This window comes from Equus quagga, chromosome 7, assembly GCF_021613505.1.
Source record: "Equus quagga isolate Etosha38 chromosome 7, UCLA_HA_Equagga_1.0, whole genome shotgun sequence".
Taxonomy (NCBI): domain Eukaryota; kingdom Metazoa; phylum Chordata; class Mammalia; order Perissodactyla; family Equidae; genus Equus; species Equus quagga.
The window spans coordinates 18,134,002-18,152,184 of NC_060273.1; the positions used below are offsets into that span (position 1 = coordinate 18,134,002).

At 47.9% G+C, this 18,183-nt stretch overlaps 1 protein-coding gene across 4 annotated transcripts; it reads left to right on the top strand.

Annotated features, from left to right (window-relative positions):
* Positions 1–127: 127 nt before the first annotated feature.
* UBFD1 (ubiquitin family domain containing 1) lies at positions 128–11,937 on the top strand. Of its 4 annotated transcripts, none has more exons than XR_006889436.1 (8): positions 128–294; positions 479–808; positions 1,733–1,941; positions 4,781–4,846; positions 5,000–5,105; positions 6,387–6,437; positions 9,015–9,097; positions 11,557–11,678. XR_006889436.1 is itself a non-coding variant. In XM_046667382.1 (8 exons), the coding sequence occupies exons 1-7, from the start codon at positions 270–272 to the stop codon at positions 9,093–9,095; spliced, it is 888 nt and encodes a 295-aa protein (XP_046523338.1). In that variant the 5' UTR covers positions 128–269; the 3' UTR covers positions 9,096–9,097; positions 11,557–11,937. The 4 variants fall into 4 exon arrangements, 3 of the variants coding, with proteins under 3 accessions (XP_046523338.1, XP_046523337.1, XP_046523339.1); XM_046667382.1 differs by having other exon boundaries at positions 6,387–6,457; positions 11,557–11,937; XM_046667381.1 differs by lacking the exon at positions 6,387–6,437 and having other exon boundaries at positions 11,557–11,937.
* The last annotated feature ends 6,246 nt before the right edge of the window (positions 11,938–18,183 follow it).

An 18,183-nucleotide genomic window follows, 5' to 3' on the forward strand; every position in this document is an offset into this window, starting at 1 on the left:
TGCGGCCCCACTCGGCCTCTAGGGGGCAGAGCCCACCGAGCAGGCGATTTCCCGGGCCCGCCCCCACTCCCCCCCCCGCGACGGGTCCCGAAAGCTAAAGCGTGGCAGGGGCCGGGTCGGGGAAGCGGAGGAGGCGGGTCTCCATAGAAACCTCCACCTGTTTCCGGCCAGGCTGTGTGAGATTAGGGGCTGCTGCGGGGGCCAATCTCAGCTAGCTCGCCTTTTCCCGGCGGCCTCTGCGGGAGCGGTGGGTGTTGTACACAATCATCATGGCGGCGGCCGGAGCCCCGGATGGTAAGTGTGGAGGGGGTGGCGGGCGCCGGGGTTTGGGCCGAGGGGAAGCGGGCGCGCCACGGGGGGTGCGGCCTGGCGCGGGGAGGAGTAGCCTGCCTCGGGAACGGTGGTCCGGCCTCGCCCGCGCAGAGTCCGAGCCCAGGCCCAGCCCGCGGCGAGCGCCCACCCCCTGACCCCCCTGCAGGCATGGAGGAACCTGGCATGGACACGGAGGCCGAGACGGTGGCGGCCGAGGCGCCCGCGCGGCCCCTCAACTGCGTGGAGGCCGAAACCGCGGCGGGGGCGGCAGCCGAAGACTCCTGCGCCGCGCGAGGCGTTCTGCAGCCGGCCCCGGCCCAGCCCCCTGGGGACCCCGCGGCCCAGGCCTCGGTCAGCAACGGCGAGGACGCGGGCGGCGGCGCGGGCAGGGAGCTGGTGGACCTGAAGATCATCTGGAACAAGACTAAGCACGACGTGAAGTTCCCTCTGGACAGCACAGGCTCCGAGCTAAAGCAGAAGATTCACTCGATTACAGGTATTCCCCGTGCGCTGACGGCCACAGCCGGCCTTCCCCACCCCGCCTGCCCATCGCTGGCGCTTACACCGTGCCGCGCACTGCGCTGGCCTTGCCTCGGCTCCCTCAGTGCTCATAACACTCCTCCGAAGTAAGTACTAGTATGCCCATTATTCAGATGGGGAAAATGAGATCCAAGATCCTAGAGTTAGTAAGTGGCTGAGTTGAGATTCAGGCCCAGGTCTGACTCTTAGGCCCAAGCTTCTAACTGGCGTTGCCCAAACATCTCTAGTAAAAGTCACTTAAGGCCCTTGGTAAATTTACAGCTCTTAGGCCCTCCCCCGTGGAGATTTTGATTCAGTGGGTTTGGAATGTGACCAGGACTTTATTTTTAGCAAATAGGTAATTCTCATAAGGGAAGTTTAGGAGACACTGCTGTTGGCTATCCTGCTGGCCTGGTCTCAGATGCTCATGTTACTTAGTTTTATCTCGTTTACAGATTCTGCTGGCTGAAGTGATTTCTTTTTTAAGCTTTCTTTCTGTAGTCAGTAAGCTCATAAAAACAGCAACTTTGTCCTTACTGGGTTTTGTATCCCTGAGGCCTGTGGACTCTCATTTAATATTTGGCTGATTGGATGATTGAGGAACAACTAGGAATGAATGATAGCTAGTTTTTATTGAAAAATTGCTGAACAGCAGGTGCTGCATTAAATGTTCTATGTTTTACCTATCTTTTAAGCCTTAAAACAAGTCCATACAGAAGTAACCGCTGTTATCAGTGTTAGAAAGTTCTGGAAAGTGTGGGTCAGAGAGGTTGTGAATTCTCCAAGCTCCCGAAAGTAGTATGTGGTAGAGCAGTATTCACGTCCAGGTCTCTTGCCCGAGGACTCTGGTCCATGTCTGTTTTCCATTCTTTGCTTTCACTGTCCTCTACTTTTTACCAAGGTCTCCCGCCTGCCATGCAGAAAGTCATGTATAAGGGACTTGTCCCTGAGGATAAGACGTTAAGAGAAATAAAAGTGACCAGCGGGGCCAAGATCATGGTGGTTGGCTCCACGATAAATGATGTTTTAGCAGTCAACACGCCCAAAGATGCTGCGCAGCAGGATGCAAAGGCCGAGGAGAACAAGAAGGAGCCTCTCTGCAGGCAGAAAGTGAGTCTGTCGTGTGATCGTTCGTCCTGGGGAGTGTGAGGCTTTGTCCTCTCGAGCCTAGGCTGGTCATATCCTCCCTAGAATAAGCTCCTTTTCGGACAGGGCCCATGATGGAAATTTATGGCAGCAGTTGGGTGCGGCTGGCTGTTGAGTGGAGGTGACAACTACCTGAGATTTGCAACTTTGTCTCATCTGGCGGGTCAGTGTGTCTCAAGTCTACCTACTTTAGGATAAGGCCTTTGTAAAGGCAGCCTTCAGTTAGGTATGGAAAGGAATCTGCTGTGGGTTGCTCTCCTCTCAGTCCAAAGAAAAATGGCACTACTAGCATTATTCCCCCATTTTGTACAAGTCCTTCATTTGTTTTTTGGTTCGTGGCTTCCCCCAAGTCAACAAGCCCGTTTCTGGATAGGCATGGGAATCAAGAGCTTCCAAAGGTTCTTCTAAAACTGTTTCTGGAAGCCAAGTGAAGCTGACTAGGAAGATAACTACACTGATTTTTTTTTTTCCCTCCTGGTCGATGAAATGGGGGCCTGATTTTTCACATTCTCTGTTGCTCATTTTGGATGGAAGAGATCTAGCCTTGTCTTATGTTCATTGCAGCCATAAAAATTATTTTACTGTAGAAGGAACTGGTTGGAAGAACCATCACTTGCCATTTTGTCACCCAGCAAATCCTGCTCGTTGTTATGAACCCTGCTGGCCACTCTTAGTAGTGTTCTAGGAAAATAGGTATTCTCAGCCTAACCAGTGTCCTGAGCAGAGTGGACCCACATGAACCACCGTCAGTGTTAGTTAACATAGGCACCAAAGCATGTGGCCGACAGTGTAAGAAGGACACAAGTGTGTTACAGATCCATAATCCCTTATGTGTGCTTCCAAAACCTAAAAAGAGTTTGACAGCCAAGTGTTTTTGTAGATTTGGCAGCAAATCCTGACCAGATTTACTGTGAATATTCATGTTTTGCTGTAGATATACTAATGTGTTTGGTGACAAGGTGCTGCCCCAGACCCCACAAAGGATATTATGTAATATATTTTATTTATTTATTTACTTATTTTGAGGAAGATTAGCCCTGAGCTAACATTTGCTGCCAATCCTCCTCTCTTTGCTGAGGAAGACTGGCCCTGAGCTAACACCTGTGCCCATCTTCCTCTACTTTATACGTGGGACGCCTGCCACAGCATGGCTTTTGCCAAGTGATGCCATGTCTGCACCCGGGATCCGAACCGGCGAACCCCGGGCTGTCGAAGCGGAACGTGTGAACTTAACTGCTGCGCCACCAGGCCGGCCCCATATGTAATATATTTTAAAACTATATTAGATTTGTAAAATCCCTGAAAGTTTTTGACTTTATAAAAAGTCTAGAACTTCTGTCCCATGGGGTATCAGATAAGGGGTTGTAACCCTGTATTAACATTTAAAAGGTGGTTATTTGCACACTTTCAACCCAAAATATGTGGTTATAATGTCTTGTAACCAGTTGAGTTCATTTTCCTTCTCCTCTGCCGCATGTATGCAATCGTCAGATATGAGCGTGTCAGACGTGAGTGATTGTTCCCACTGGTTACACCCTTGGAGCGCAACGTGCCCCTTAAATACAGGTTACTAATGGTAGCTTAGCAGCCTTAGAAGTCTTCTCCACGTTGCAGGGAAAATTCTTTAAAAGGTACTTGTGAGGTGTGAGTCTAGATATCCTCCTAGTGCATGCTGCTTCTGTTCGCTGATGCCATCGAGGAGGCGTAACATGGCCTAATGAGAGGGACACGTTTTGCTGGCTTTTCATCAGCTCGTGCAGGAATCTGGGCCTGGTACATAGGGTAACCCTTTGCTCACAGTCTGGCCGTATTGAGTTTGTTCCTACCAGAGGATTTCTGCCATGCTAGTAAGGATTTGAGCTGGCTCACGGCCACCTGGTGCTTAATTCAATTAAATTTTTACCCTCTGTGACTCATTGCCCCATAGTTCTGGCTTTACCCAACAGGACCTATAAAGCCATAGATGGAGAGGAAACAAGACCCAGGCATTTGGGCCAGACTGAGCTGTTTTAGGGGCTGTGAGCTTAATTAGAACCTTTCATAAGCCGCCTCAAACTCCTGGGGCAGGCGTGGGGTTAGAGACTTCTTAATGTCAGGCTCTCGAGTCATCAGCATTTGTCTTTGGCAATGTGGTTCTTCAAGCTTTCTGTTTAGCTGAGGCTGAGGGTGAGGCGGTGGGGAAGACTTCAGCAATAGACCGAATCTCCATTTGCTGAAGAAGGGCCCTTCTGGGCAGGCTCATTTACCAGCATCGTTACGGGTTTCTTTGGGAATTTAAGTGGACAGAAATGGCTGTCATTTTGTACCTGCCAGTAGAGCAGCACGCTTTGTGGCTCTCTTTAGCTTGAAGTTTAATCCTTTCATTGGTGATTTTGCAGGAAGGTCTCTGGGGTGGGAGGTGGGTGGGGTGGGAGGGGAGTAGTGTTCATTTGTCTTAACATTCTAGAAATCCTTTTTGCCCCAGAACTTTGATTTCTAGTATGGTAACCACATGTGGCTGATTAAAATTCAATAAAACTAACAATTCACTTCCTCAGTCAGAGTAGCCAATTTCAAGTGCTTAATAGCCACAAGGGGCTCATGGCTACTGTTTGGGACAGCATATGTATAGAACATTTCCATCATCATGGAAATTTTTGCTGGATAACACTACTCGTGTCAAAGGACCCATAATCTGTAGACAGGGAAAGCTTTTGAACCAAAACATTAAGGCTTTCTTCATCCTCTTTTTCAGCGAGCTAGTGACATGACTTAAATGCAGTCAGCTGTTTCATTTAATTATCTCTTTTGACTTACCTTATAGCAACACAGGAAAGTGTTGGATAAAGGAAAACCTGAAGATGTGATGCCATCTGTTAAGGGTGCCCAGGTAAGTCAGAGTCCTTTGTGAGCATTCTGCAAACGAGCCAGGGCCACCCTCTGAGGTTCCTGTGGTCATGTCCTTGCATCCTGTCCCTTCTCCTCTTTCTGTCTTACTTTGTTTCTGGTCCCGCCTTCTCTTACCGTGCCCTTGTGTCTCCAGGAGCGCCTGCCAACGGTACCCTTATCTGGGATGTACAATAAGTCTGGGGGAAAAGTGAGACTCACCTTTAAGCTAGAACAAGACCAGCTGTGGATCGGCACAAAAGGTACGTCGCTGCCCTCATCTCTGCCCAGCTTCTGCCTCTGGCACCCAGCAGCCATCTGTCTTTGGAGCGGTTCTGCTCCTTCCTCGGAAAGCTCTCTCTCCACTCTGCTTTGCTTGCTCCTGGCTTTTGATTTTGGTTTTCTGTGTTCGCCTTTTGTTTGAACCCTTTTCCCTCCTTCTTTTCAGTCTCATTTCAGGGCCATCAAACATTGGCTCTTCAGTTGCGCCCAAAACCAGAGGCCCTAAACCTGTGACCTGAGGGCCAGGTCTGTTCCATAGACAAGGGTTTTATGGGTTTACCCACAATCTGTAAAAATCAGGCGATTTCACCTGATCTGACTTTTTTTTTGGCTTCTCTTGAAAAAAAGTCAAAAGATCTAGCCATTTTGGACCTGCATTCTCACCTGGCAAAGATCAGCTGGAGCCAAGTCGTAGTTCCAGATGGGCCATGCTACAGTCCTCACTGTCCCTTTTATCTTAGAGGTGGCTGTCTTCCTTCACGTATGTCACCCACCTGGCCCCTGTAGGTCAGAGTTCGCCCCTGTACTGGGTGCAGGTTTCCTAGTACTAGGGACCTACCCCTCCCTCCCTGCCTGATTGCCCTCTGTCTGTCCCCACCCACCCCTGCCTGCGCACGGAGGGTCAGGCTTGCTGTTTGCTGGAAAGTGCCTCTGCCTGTCTTCCCTCTCCCTCTCCCACATGGTTCAGAGTCTTGTCAGTTACACTCCAGAATTATCTGTGTCCTTTTCTTTGCCACTCTGTTGTGCCAATTAGCATCTTTAAACTTGGTCTGTTAAAGCAAGTTAACCTATTTCTCTGCCCCATCTATGATCTCTTCTGTCCTACTCATTTTCTGTACTGTTTTTTCCTCCCTGGTTACCATGCTCAAAAACCTTTGGCTCTTTAAGGCCAAGTTCAAATGCCTGAACACTGTCCAGCGTTCTCAACACTGGGGCCCCAGTTTAAACTTCTGAACGACCTTCCTGTCCCTCGCCCTGTTGTCCCCTGTGTGTTTCAGCTGCATCACTCCCTGAACTTCCCAACACGCTTTGCACAGCCCCACATCTTTGCTCATGCTGTGCCCTTACCTGGAATGCCTTCTTCCCATTCCTTGTTATTAATAACATCTTCCAAGGCCCTACTTAAATGTGCTCTCCTAACGAAGCCTTCCGTGGTATCTCCCCTGCCCTCCAAGTGAATTGCTGCTGCTTCTGTTCATCGAGCCCTCCGTCTAGATCCCCAGAGCACTCATTACTCTCTGACTTGTCTGTCCCCCTGTTAGATTCCCGGAGGGAACCGAACATGCCTAATTCACCTGTTTCTGGCCAGCACTGTAGGTATTCAGTGTTTGAGGTAAATGCTAAAGAGAAGTATAGGGGTCCCATCATCTGAGGTTAATTGGTTTCAGGGATAGGCCATTTAGTATGACTCAATTTAAAATGGGAGCAGAGTTTTATGGAAAATAATTGGGCCAGGGGTGATGGGGGTGAGATTTTTGTCATCTAAACTATGAAAATAAGTTTCTTATTTTCAACCCTCTCTTGGTTCTGAAAATGAACAAAGACTGAAATGCCAATAATGCTTGAGTTTTCTAATAATCTTATGATAACTTGCTATGTTTTTCATTTCACATTCCACTCTAACTGCATGGTCAAAGCAAGTTTTGCAAAATATTTAAGGGCTTCCCCAGTTTTTCCAAGAGCCTTTGAACCCGTGAATAGGTCATTCTCTTCTGCAGAGCCTGTCACGTCATCAATTTTCTTTTAATTGTGAGCTGCCCTGCCTCTGTCAGATCCTCACTTACTCATGACTTTGGAGGTGATCTTGCTTAGTTCTCCATCATTGCATTAACTTGCCGAAACCCTGCCTCTTCCTAGGCTTCTCCGTTCACTTAGGCGGCCTAATTGAAGGCAGTGGTTAGGACTGATCCAGGAGAACACTGAAGGCCGGGAGGATAGGTACAGGCAGTGGAGTCTGGATGAGGACTAAGTCTGTAAGTGCTCGTTGGTTCTCGGGGAATATTTTTGTGTTATGAAGTTGTGTAGGAAACATGTCATGACTGCAGGGACTAATGAGAACCTCCTGTCCCTGTGTTTTGAGGTTTTATTTCAGCTTGTAAGAGCAACTGCCTTCCTGCTTTGGCGTGAAGCTTGAGAAGAATCTTGACATGCTGGGGCTTCAGAGCTGTTGAAAGCCTCCTTATTCATCAGCCTTATTAAAGAGTGTGGCTGTGAACTACTCATGTCTTAAAGGGTTGCCCAAGGCTGAGGCTTTCATTCCCACCCAAACCACTGTACCAGTGTGCCTCAGGCACTCTTTTCCCTGACCCAGGAGTCCTGTCACCCAAGTGTCATAAGCATTTCCTAGGAGGACAGCTTGTTCTGCGAGTTGCCTGCTAGCCGCTGGCTTCATCTTTCTGCTGGCAGGAAGCTGCTGTGGAGTGACCATCCCAGCAGCCAGTTGGCCTCCTGCTCGATGGGGTGCTTTACCCGGTGACACTCAGGGCTCCTATTTGCGGCTTAAACTCTCCCTGTGATAGCCTGTGTAGGAGGCAGTACTGACAGCCTCAGGCCCAACAGAGTGAGAAGAACAGGTTCCAGGCAGGAAGCGTGAACAGGTGACACGTGAAGCTGCCACGGGGCGTGGGTGCCGTGTTTGTAGGGGAGTCGGGGCTTGAATCTAGCTTGTTGCTGCCACTCAGGAATGTGGGCCCAGGATTGTTACATCTTCTGCATCTTCAAGAGAAGCCAGAAATCTATATTTTTGTGTGAAGTCTCTGGACATTTCAATTTCAAGATGGCTGGTGTTTTAAAAAGTTTCCATCTTAAAAACAGCTGCCGGTCAGGTCCTGCCTGTGGGTCACTGTGTTAGAGCCACTGGAAGTCAAAACCTGAATGAACATCTTCAGGTCCATTCTCTCCACCCACAGTCTTCAGAGACTGAGCCCCACAGGACGGAAGTAAAATGTCTCAAATCATCAGCCAGACCAGAACCCAGGTCTCTGAATTCTTGGTCTATTTTGTTAACATCTGTTTTCAGATTCTGCCTTTTCCAGATTTCTCTTTCTGCAAAGACTGTAATGAGTTTTTTTTCCAACTTGGTTTAACTTTGCTGAGAGCTTCTCCCCATCCCTGAGGTGTCTGCTACTTCTGGGTGGTGGCTTCCTGTTGCGCAGGCGCTCCCCGCCTCCTGCCGTCATCCCCGATCCCACTGTACTTGGCTCACTTCCAGCATTCTCATCTCCCTCCAGGCATTCCTCGCTGCCGCCTCTTTCTTACCTGCCATTCTTAAACTTCCTGCAAAGTGTCTTCTGACCCCCTGTGATAGTGGTATCTCGAGCATTAATCATAAGAGGTTATCAGTGTTTTAGGAGAAATCCTTTGTGTGTGTATATTTGGAGGGGTGGGGGACCAGGGGAGGGACTGAGGGTGGGAGGGCATGTGAGCAAGATCCTGGGATAGAAACTGTTCATAAAGCCCTGGCGTTCCCCCTTCCTGTGAGAGCCCCAGGGGTGTGCTCTTGCCTCTGTGTCCTTGTCCTCTTGCCTCCTATGTACCAAAGGCCTTAGCCAGTCCTGGGCTTGGGCAGTAAAGGTGCAGTGGAATTGTTTGGGTATTTATTAATCATCAGACTTTAAAAAATAACGCCGGGAAAGATACATCTCTCCTCTCAGAGGCCTTTAAGATCCCATTGCCAAGTCCTGTTCCCCGTTTGCTCCTGAGAAGTCCAGCTCCCAGGCAGGGCTCTGGGGGAACTGATCAGAAAATCCTACCCCATCGTCCCCAGAGGGCATAGGTGACTTGTGTTTACAGTTGATCCCCAAAGCCACCAACCCTGACGAGAGACTACTTAGTCACAGGAGGAGAACAGGAGGGCCTTTGAATAATCGTTGTAATCCCTTTCAACTTAGAGCGGACTGAGAAATTGCCCATGGGCTCCATTAAAAATGTGGTCAGTGAACCTATCGAAGGACACGAGGACTACCACATGATGGTAAGTAGGCGTGTGGTGCAGCCTCTCACTAGACTCCTGCTTCTGCTCCTCAGGCAGGGAATGGATTTTTAACTGAGGAGAAAACTCAGTATATGGAAGACGCACGGTTTTAAGACCTTCATGTTTTCTTCATCTACTTAGAACTTAATTCATGACCTATTTATTCCTCGTTCTGTTTATTTTGCAGCCCCCCGCCTTGCAGTTTAAAGGGGATGTGTTTTATCCCTTTTGCCTCCCTCTTATTTGTAATATTTTGTTTTTAGACCAGGAAAATAAATATAAAGAGGAGGAATGGCTTGTGGGTTTTCATTTTAACTTTTGTCTTGCTTTGTATAAAACAAAACCTCCCACTGGCCTTGGCATTTGTGTGGACACCAGCAGTCCCCTTCTGTGATGGGCAGCCGTCGAGTAGCCAAGGACCCTGTGGGAAGGACAGAGCCTGCTCTAATGAGGGTGGGCTGCCGTTTCCTGAGACGGACTGTTTGGGGGCATTCCCTACAGCTGTGTAGAACAAGGCCAAGAATCCAGTGATCTGACGAGCTGAGCAGCTTAGGCAAACCCCTTCAATTTTCCCAGCACTATTTGGAGGGAGCACTTTAAGAATGAAGTTTAGCTACGTAAACTCCCAGGTTGCTATGACAGGGACCTGACCTGAGCAGTAATAGGGTGAGGGCAGGGCTGCCTGCCATTCTTCATCGGAGGAGGCAGATTTTTCAGTGTCCAGCTGATGGTGATGCAGCCATGTCGGCCCCATCCCAGGGAGAAGGAACAGCTAGTGGTTTGACCTGGGGGTCACTGTTACAGAGTCCACGGCAGAGGGAGGTATTGGAAGATTCCAGGAAAAGGAGATCTAGCATCATGGCCGTTCTCTCTGGACAGATAGCAGATCCCCTGGCTCTAGGAAAAGTCACTCAGTCAGTCCTGTCCCCTCTCCTGCCTCATTGGTGTCTGTCAGCTCAGAGGTGCTGCAGCAAGGCATGGGTGGGATTGTAGTCCTTGGGCTGCGAGCTCCTGGGGTGTCGTCCTGGGAGCGGTGACATTGCCACAGGGGCGGCTTTCAGGCCTCTGGCAGCCCTGCCGCCCCTGGTCTCTGTAGTCTTTAAAGGATTGCACATGGATTTGTTTTGCCTACTCAAGTATTTTTTACGTTTTAAAAGTTGGATTTTAATATTTTCAAGCTGGGCCCTTTCACTTCCTTTCGAAACATTCGTTTTTCCAGTTTGGCGGTGTAGGGTTTGCAAACCCCAGTTCTCAAAGCATGCTGGTGAGAGGAATTTCAGACAAGTCGAGTGGACATCTTTTAAGGAATTGGTGTGGCTGGGTAATGCTTTAGTGTTTAGTTTAGATCCTCGTTTCTCTCTCGAGTCGTTGCTGGCAGAGGGTGGTTCTCAGAGCCCCTTCTCTTTTCTAAACACCATGAAGCAGCACGTCTACCTCTCTCCTAATGAAAGTGTTTATTTCCCTCTTTCTGCAGATGCCATTTCACTAGCTAGATTCATGTATCACGGTTCACATTAGAAAGGGGTGGCTGTGCTTTTTCCTTTTTAGAGAAACTTTTAAAAATAGAGGAAAGAACAGAGAATACTCTAACAAACCCATATATCCATCACCAAGAAACGACAATTGTAAAAATCTTGTAACTTGCTTTAAATCTTTCTTTAAGTAAAAGCAATCAAATTTACCAGCAGTGAATACCTCCCCCTTGTCTTCCCCTCCCCCAGTACCATTATCAGTATTTGTCATGCGGATCCTTCCCATCTCTATGCTTTATTTCCATATATATCCATGAACAAGATACAGTATTGTTTTGTGTTTTTTCAGTTTTCATAAATGGTCTCATGGTATGTATCGTTCTGTAGCTTGCCTTTTTTGTTTCAACATTATGATCTGTTTATATTCACTATAGATCCACTTCATACCTGTTGAAAGTGATCCAGTGTTCGTATGAATGGGCCATGTCACCCTTCATTTTGTGTTCCCTTACTGATGGATATGTAGGTTGTTTCCAGGGTTTTATCGTTTCTGACCGTACTGCTTTGAACATTCGTATCTGTTTCCTTGTGCATGTGTGACAGTTTTTCTAGGGCAGTGGTTCTCAAACTGGTCTCTGGATCAGCAGTAGTCTATCACCTGGGAACTTGTTAGAAATGCAGATTCTCAGGCCCCACCCCAGACCTCAAATCAGAAAGTCTGAGGGGTGGAGCCCATCTGTCTGTTCTAACAAGCCCTCCAGATGGTTCCGCTGTGCTCTTGAGTTTGGGAACCGCTGCTTTAGGGTCGGCTATGCTTCTCTCTCCCACCTTCTTTTTTTTTGGCAGGAGAATGCTCCCCGTGTGCACAGTTTTGTTCCCTTTCCTTTTAAAATACTTCACCTGTCTGCCCTCCCCCATGTTTGTTGTGCTGCCTGCATAGTCTCCTGACCTCTGAAGTACCGCTTGGTTTTCCTTTTTCCCTTCCAGGCGTTTCAGTTGGGCCCCACGGAAGCCTCTTACTACTGGGTGTACTGGGTTCCAACTCAATATGTGGATGCAATCAAAGACACTGTGCTGGGGAAATGGCAGTATTTTTGAAAGCACTTTCACCTCTGGCCCAGGAGACTGACCCAAAGTGAAGGACATTGCTGGGAGAGGCCTGCAGCATCCCTGGATTTCAGAGTTCTGGAACTTTGTTCAAAAAAAACCTATTTCCAATCTAAGGCGATGTGGTGACTGAAGCCAGAGGTGATGTACTTTCACCATTAGCTTAATTTTAACTTAAAATCACCGGTTCCCTTTCTTGCAGTCAGCTTCATACCATTTTTAAAGTCAATACAGTGGAAATCAATAAATCTGAATTCCGAACATGTTGTGTGGAATACTCAAGTGTGTTTGAGAGTAGATCTGCCAATTTTGTTTAGAAAGGATTGATCAAAAGCTTTCTGGTTTCTTTTTTTTTTTTTTAAGTGATTTCACCTGAAATATTTTCACAAATCTGGTTGCAAACGTTTGGACTGCTTTGTGATGAGTTGGGGTGTTTTTCTTTTTCATATAAAATTGTATGCAAAATGGGGGGGTTAGTAAGCCATATTTTTCTGTCTATTGATTCAGATGGAATTCTTTCCCTTTTTTATTTTCTCACTTCCTAGATTTGAGTTTGTGTTTTAAAAACCCAAAGATGGCAGTTCCTCTTTTTGTACCTCATCGATGCTTCCTTTCCTGGCTCTCTCCCACCGTGCTGCTGCTCGTGAACGCATGGTGGGAGAGGAAGAGCTGTTTGGTGTAGGTCAGGGAGCGCTCACACTTGCTGTGGTGTTTGTTGAGCAGCAGAGTCTCTCACAGTGACTCCCCTCTAAACGTCTTGCCCTTACTTTGGGCCTTGATCTCTGGGGAGTTCCACTGCTGGCTTGATGGTACCTGCAGCCCTCACTGATTTGGCTTTGAGGCCCAGCCTGGCATGGGTGTGCCTGGGCTGTGCTGCTCAAAAGCCACAGCTCCCAGGCCGATAAAGCCTTCTTTGAGAAGGAGCCAGGTGGAAGACAGTTTATACAGCCATATAGCCACAGACCCAAATCCGTTTTCTTTAGAAGTTTCAAGAAATTCTTAAGCAGTCCACTGATGAATTCAATTATGCTTCTCCATGTGGTCCTTCTGCTCATGCATTATGTTCAAGTGTCCTTCATCCCAGGTTCAGAGATGCTGCCTTTCTCGATAAGAAGACATCTGACCTAGTGGGTTGGCCGATGTATTTAAACAACGCAAATGGGTAAATTGCTCTCGTGATTAGCTCACCCTCTTCTGGTTTTAGCCCTTACGTATTTGTACACATGAACTTCTCTTGTCTCCTCATGACTTGATTGACTCTGAAATGGGGGAAAGTCTCTTGGTGAATGGTATCCTTTGTGCTCTTTGCTGTTTCTCTGCTGCTGTCTTTGCAATTCTCCTCTCACTGGTTGCAGGCTCTCATAGTAAGGTTTGGCGAGAGATTTTCCAAACTTCACATTTTGGATTCTTGGCTGTTTACCCTTCATTCTGTGAAATGTATTAGCATGTGTTCACCTAAGATGACTACTCCTTGTGAGCCAGTGAATGATGATATTCTATACCCTTCCCTTGTAAGCTGTAGTTCAGGAATCCAGCCCATATAGACAGACTCATGCTTTTTATGATGTAGTCAATGCCAAGTTATGCATCTGGGCAGGAAAATCTACTCTTTGCTCTTTTTGGGGGTGTAAGTACGTATGTGAAGTGTAGCACTCCAGTTGTTTTCACCCCTTGAAGAAGGAGCGGTAACTGGCGTCTCTGTCCTTGTTGGCCTGCAGTCGTTTCTTTGCTCCTTGTCAGAGCCTCCCTCTGCAGCTGACGAGTCTACAGAGGAAACTGTCACGTAGCAAGCAGAGCATCGTCTCCATTGGAATACTGCCCTTTTTGTTGGCCAGCATCCCTGTCCTGGAGACTTGTCCTGACAGTGCCACACACCCACTTTTGTTCTCGAAGCAGGCGTCTCTGTCCCCAGACTGGCCTCACAGTGCTGCTCTCTGAGGTCCCTCCCGCCAGGTCTCCTCATCTGCCCCGTCCCTGTGGCTACTGGCGCTAGTGACACCCCGCCCTCCCCGTGAGGACACGTGTTCTGTAGTCTCCCCGCTCCCCAGGGGCCAAGCCGCTTCTCGCTCAGGCTGGCGTCATTTCAGGATAGGACCAAAGCCTGTGTGAGCCTTGTTAATTTTAAGTAAAATGGTGCTTTTTTCCTTACTTGGAGATATTATATATAAATAATAATGTAAATGACATCTTTTCGTACAGAGCTGTTTGAGTATTGCTTTACAGAGCTCACTAAATCTACCACAACAATCTCGAGCTCTGGCTCCTGACCCTGTCTGCATGGAGACCTTGCTGGAAGCCCTCAGGAGAGCAGAGGTGGATAGCACTGGGAGAAGTATTTGAGTTGGATCTGTGTCTGGGTCACAGCGGTATTCACTCTTTCGTCCCTAGGTCCCGTGAACGGTCTCTTCTATTTTTCTTACGGTCCAGAATGTACTGACTCAATCTCTGTTAGCAAATTGAAGTACTCTTCCCCTTAGGTAGCTTCACAGTGTTAAGTTTTCATCGGGATCCTTTCTGTACAGTCTCGTCACTGTCCGAGGGGACTGGTTCTTTCCCTGGGGTGGGGACCCTAAAGGGAAAGCTGGTTGCGAGAGGGGCTCCAGCGCGCAGGAAGTAGGCTAGGGGCTTGCCATCTCTTCCAGGTGGAATGCCTCTCTGAGCCTCCTGATGGGCTGCTTTCTCTCCTAGAATTTGTGCTGGTGGTCCTCCTGCAGGTCTTTGCGCACAGACATCATGCCTTCCTTTCCCTCCCTGAGGCGACTTGGTAGAATAGTGACAGGAGAATCCCTGATGAGGCCCGGTCCCTCTCAGCTCTGTTTCGGTCAGCCTAGTCAGAGAACTCAGACTCCTGAGTTGCTGGAACTCTCTAGTATGAAGTATTTTAATTGATGATGGGCCTTTTGCAGGTAGCATTAGCTCTTTTTCAGTGAAGTCAGACTGAGCTAAGGACGCACTTTCCTGTCATCTTGTGGATGCAGTAGGGCCATGAGGCCTCAGGAGGCTCCTTAGTTGCTGCTTTACCCTATGAGGGCCAAAGAGACTAACTTTGCCACATTGCCACGTCTCTGAAAAGTTGCCATATTTCAGCCAGAGGGGCTTGCTTTCCCCTTCCTCTCACTTCAACCATGTGCCTGGAGGAGCCTTCCTGGGCTCTCGCACTTGGCCTACCCTTTCTGTCAGGGGCAGAGAAGGGAAAGAGATAGACTCTGTGTGCCAAGGGCCGTGCAAGGGCAGGCTTGCTTTCCACCCCTTCTTCGGAAGGAGACCTCTTTCTCTTGCTTCATGCCTCATGCCTGTTGTCTTGGAAAAGAGCTTTGAGATTGTCATCTCCAGTTAAGATTGGCACCTGTTTCCTTCTTAATGGGGCCTGGTGGCCTTTCTGAAGTCAGGGGTGGTCAGGAGCCCTCTGGTGTGCAGAACATCTGGTACATCAACCTGCCAGGCTGGGTGGTTCTACTGCTTTCTCAATTTCTAAGAACCTCTCTCTTTTTCTTAAAGAGTTCTGCAGAATTATTTGACAATACATGTAAGTACCATGTTTCCTTGTGGTGTACGCTCTGTTCTGGTTTTTGTTTTTAAATCAAATGCCTGTTTGGGAGGAGATGAACGTACTTAGTCTATTAGATTTACGCTGCTGGATTTTTTTTAAAGTGTAACCTTGACTAGCTGTCTTATTGTTTATCCTGTAAGATTAGTCTGTCAATTAAAATTTGATAATTAATTGCGTCTCTTTTTCCTTCCAATTCTTCATGCGCCTGATCTGTCCTGGGGAATTGACCAATAATTGGAACTGCGCCAAGACATTTTTTTTTTTTGCCGGCCATGGTCTACCCTGTTACTGTCTTATTTATTTGGTTTTAAGTACATCCAGATTTGTTCCTGCTGAACACAGTTGATAAAGGGAGTTGATTTTCTTTACTCTGTATTAGTCAAAGTGGCCAGCTTGGCAGTCAGCCACACTCCTGCTGGGGCAGCCCTCCCTCGCCTGCCTGGCCTTCCGCCTCCCAACTAGTGCCTCATGTGCCCTCACCTGACCATTTGGCCTTTGAGGACAAGTTTGATAGAACATTGGGTTGGGGCTGCAGCTCTAGCTTTGAGCTACAAAGACCCAGGAGGATCAAGGGAGAAGATCTATTACCAACAATGAGACAGAAACAGAATCCTTGGCACAGGGAGTAATTTGTCAGAACTGGTTTTGACCCAGCACCACTCCCTTTGGACCCTCTCTCCTCCCCCTGCTTTGTAAATGTTCTGAAGGTCTGGTCTCCCTGCCCGTTCCTGGCTCCTTTCTGTTTTTCCAATACCTCATAGGCCTGGAGCAGCTTCCTAGGGGTCTGAGTGTTTGTGGGGGAGAGGGCTGGATGGGACTGTGCCACATGCTGTAGCGTAGCCGAGAGCCGCCTAGGGAATCTTCCTTCTGCACAGAGGATCCTTCTGGACTTTATCCCAAGTCTGAACTGTTATTTCAATCACCTTAAAATGAATAGGGTGCTTGACTCTCCTCAGATGGAGAATGAGATAACGCCAATCGTACCCTACCTTTGGGGGAGATAGGGCATTTTCTCGATTACAGGTAACAGAACCCTTCTACAACAGGGACCCCACAAACAGCACAGTCATTAGGGCAACAGGCAACAGCTTCTCCTCCTCCTTCCCCGGAGGCTGCTGTTGAGCCCCTCCATGCTGTGGGGAGTGGCACGCTTCCCACCCAGCGGCCTTCTGCCAGCACTCCTTAGCGGCTGTCAGCCGGGATTAACCTCTGGCCTTTCCTAGTTGATTAAGGCTATTTTTGTTCTGAAGCCTTGTTAGCCTATCTTACTCTCCTCACAGAACTTTTCCTTACTATTCACCCCATTTTTTAGCTCCTTATTTTCAAGTTTCTTGCTTCTGTTTTACCCCTTTCCCCTCATCTGCTTTTAATCCCTCGCTGTTTTCCCTTTTTTGTTTTGGAAATTTTCAAACCTACAGAAACCTGAAATATGCTATGGTGACCACCTTATACTTTTCACCTAGCTGCACAAGTCATGAAAATATCGACTCCGCTTGCTTTCTCTAGAGACACACTATTTTGCTGAAAATTTGACAGATGCAGACATCATGACACTTCACCTGTGAATATTGGAGAACACCTCTGCTAAGAATAAGGACATGGTTACACCTTTGCACAGCACCATTGTCTCCCCTGAGAAAATTAATATCAATTCAGTAATATCTAATATACAGACCAAAATACCTTCTAGAGCTATTTTTTCCAATTAGTAATCCTTATGTTTTTAACTCTCTATTCTAGCCTTGTAATTTTTCTTTCTTTTTTCTTTTTTCTTTCTGCTTTTTTCCCCCAAATCCCCCCAGTACATAGTTGTATATTTTAGTTGTGGGTCCTTCTAGTTGTGGCACGTGAGATGACACCTCAGCATGGCCTGATGAGTGGTGCCATGTCCGCACCAAGGATCCAAACCAGCGAAACCCTGGGCCGCCGCAATGGAGCGCGCGAACTTAACCACTCGGCCAGGGGGCCGGCCCCTAGCCTTGTAACTTTTTTTATACCCTTTTAACTTCTCTGTTGTTGCTGGTCTTGGCTTTTTTCTCTCACCTTAAAGAAAACTCATTTCCCCCCATGTCTTTTTTATCTTAATTTTCATTATGACCCCTACTCTCTTCTCCTTCCCTTCCCATCCTGAGTCTTGTTAGTTTGTGTTCTGGGTTTATCATGGCCGCTGGAGCTGTGGTTCGGGAGGAGCTGTCAGGGAACTCGCACCCCAGAGGGCACGGTCCTCTTGTCCACTGATCCCTCGGGCTCCGCTCCCATATCTAAGGCTAAGACTTATAGCTCCATGGGTCCACGACTCAGGCCTCTTGGCTCTTGGTGACAAATCCGATTCCCATGACTTCAGCAAGGGATTTGGCTCATGTAACTAGAAAATCCAGAGGGTCAGACCTAGGCTTGATACAGGTGCTCAAGTTGGGTCGTCAGACACCTGACCCTCTAACTCTTGGCTCTGCTTTGTTCTCTGTTGACTTAGATTCTACCAGACTAGCAACCCCAAGGGAAAGAGGATTTCTTTCTTCCCCAAGAGTTCTAGTAAAAGTACCAGCTAGAGCTCGTATTGGCTTGTTACCCCTGCCCTCTGCAAACACACAAACATGATAACCACTAGCATCTAAGACGTGCACTAGCTGACTTCCATTCATTGTGAGTCTGGGGCTTTCAGGCCAACACTCCAGCCTATAGATAACAGCAGCTTTGGCAGACCACCTAGCAGTGTTTTGACCTCTTGCTATGTGCGAGGTACATGCTACTTGGAAAGGACCCACTCTAGAGCTCCAGCTTTTTGTGGAGAATGGTTACCTTCTCTGGATGTTCTTTCCATGAGGTACTTGCTCCACCACTGCCTTCAGGTCCTATAAGATTAGCTCCTTTTTTGTTTTTTAATTTTTTTTTTCTGAGGAAGATTAGCCCGGAGCTAATCTCTGCTGCCAATCCTCCTCTTTTTGCTTGGGAAGACT

What these genes read in the sequence shown, in the direction of transcription:
- UBFD1 (XM_046667381.1), top strand. Translation starts at nt 270, where the DNA reads ATGGCGGCGGCCGGAGCCCCGGATG. An exon ending in GGCGGCCGGAGCCCCGGATG is followed by an intron (nt 295 to 478) that starts GTAAGTGTGGAG and finishes ACCCCCCTGCAG; the next exon opens with GCATGGAGGAACCTGGCATG. An exon ending in AGCCTCTCTGCAGGCAGAAA is followed by an intron (nt 1,942 to 4,780) that starts GTGAGTCTGTCG and finishes CTTACCTTATAG; the next exon opens with CAACACAGGAAAGTGTTGGA.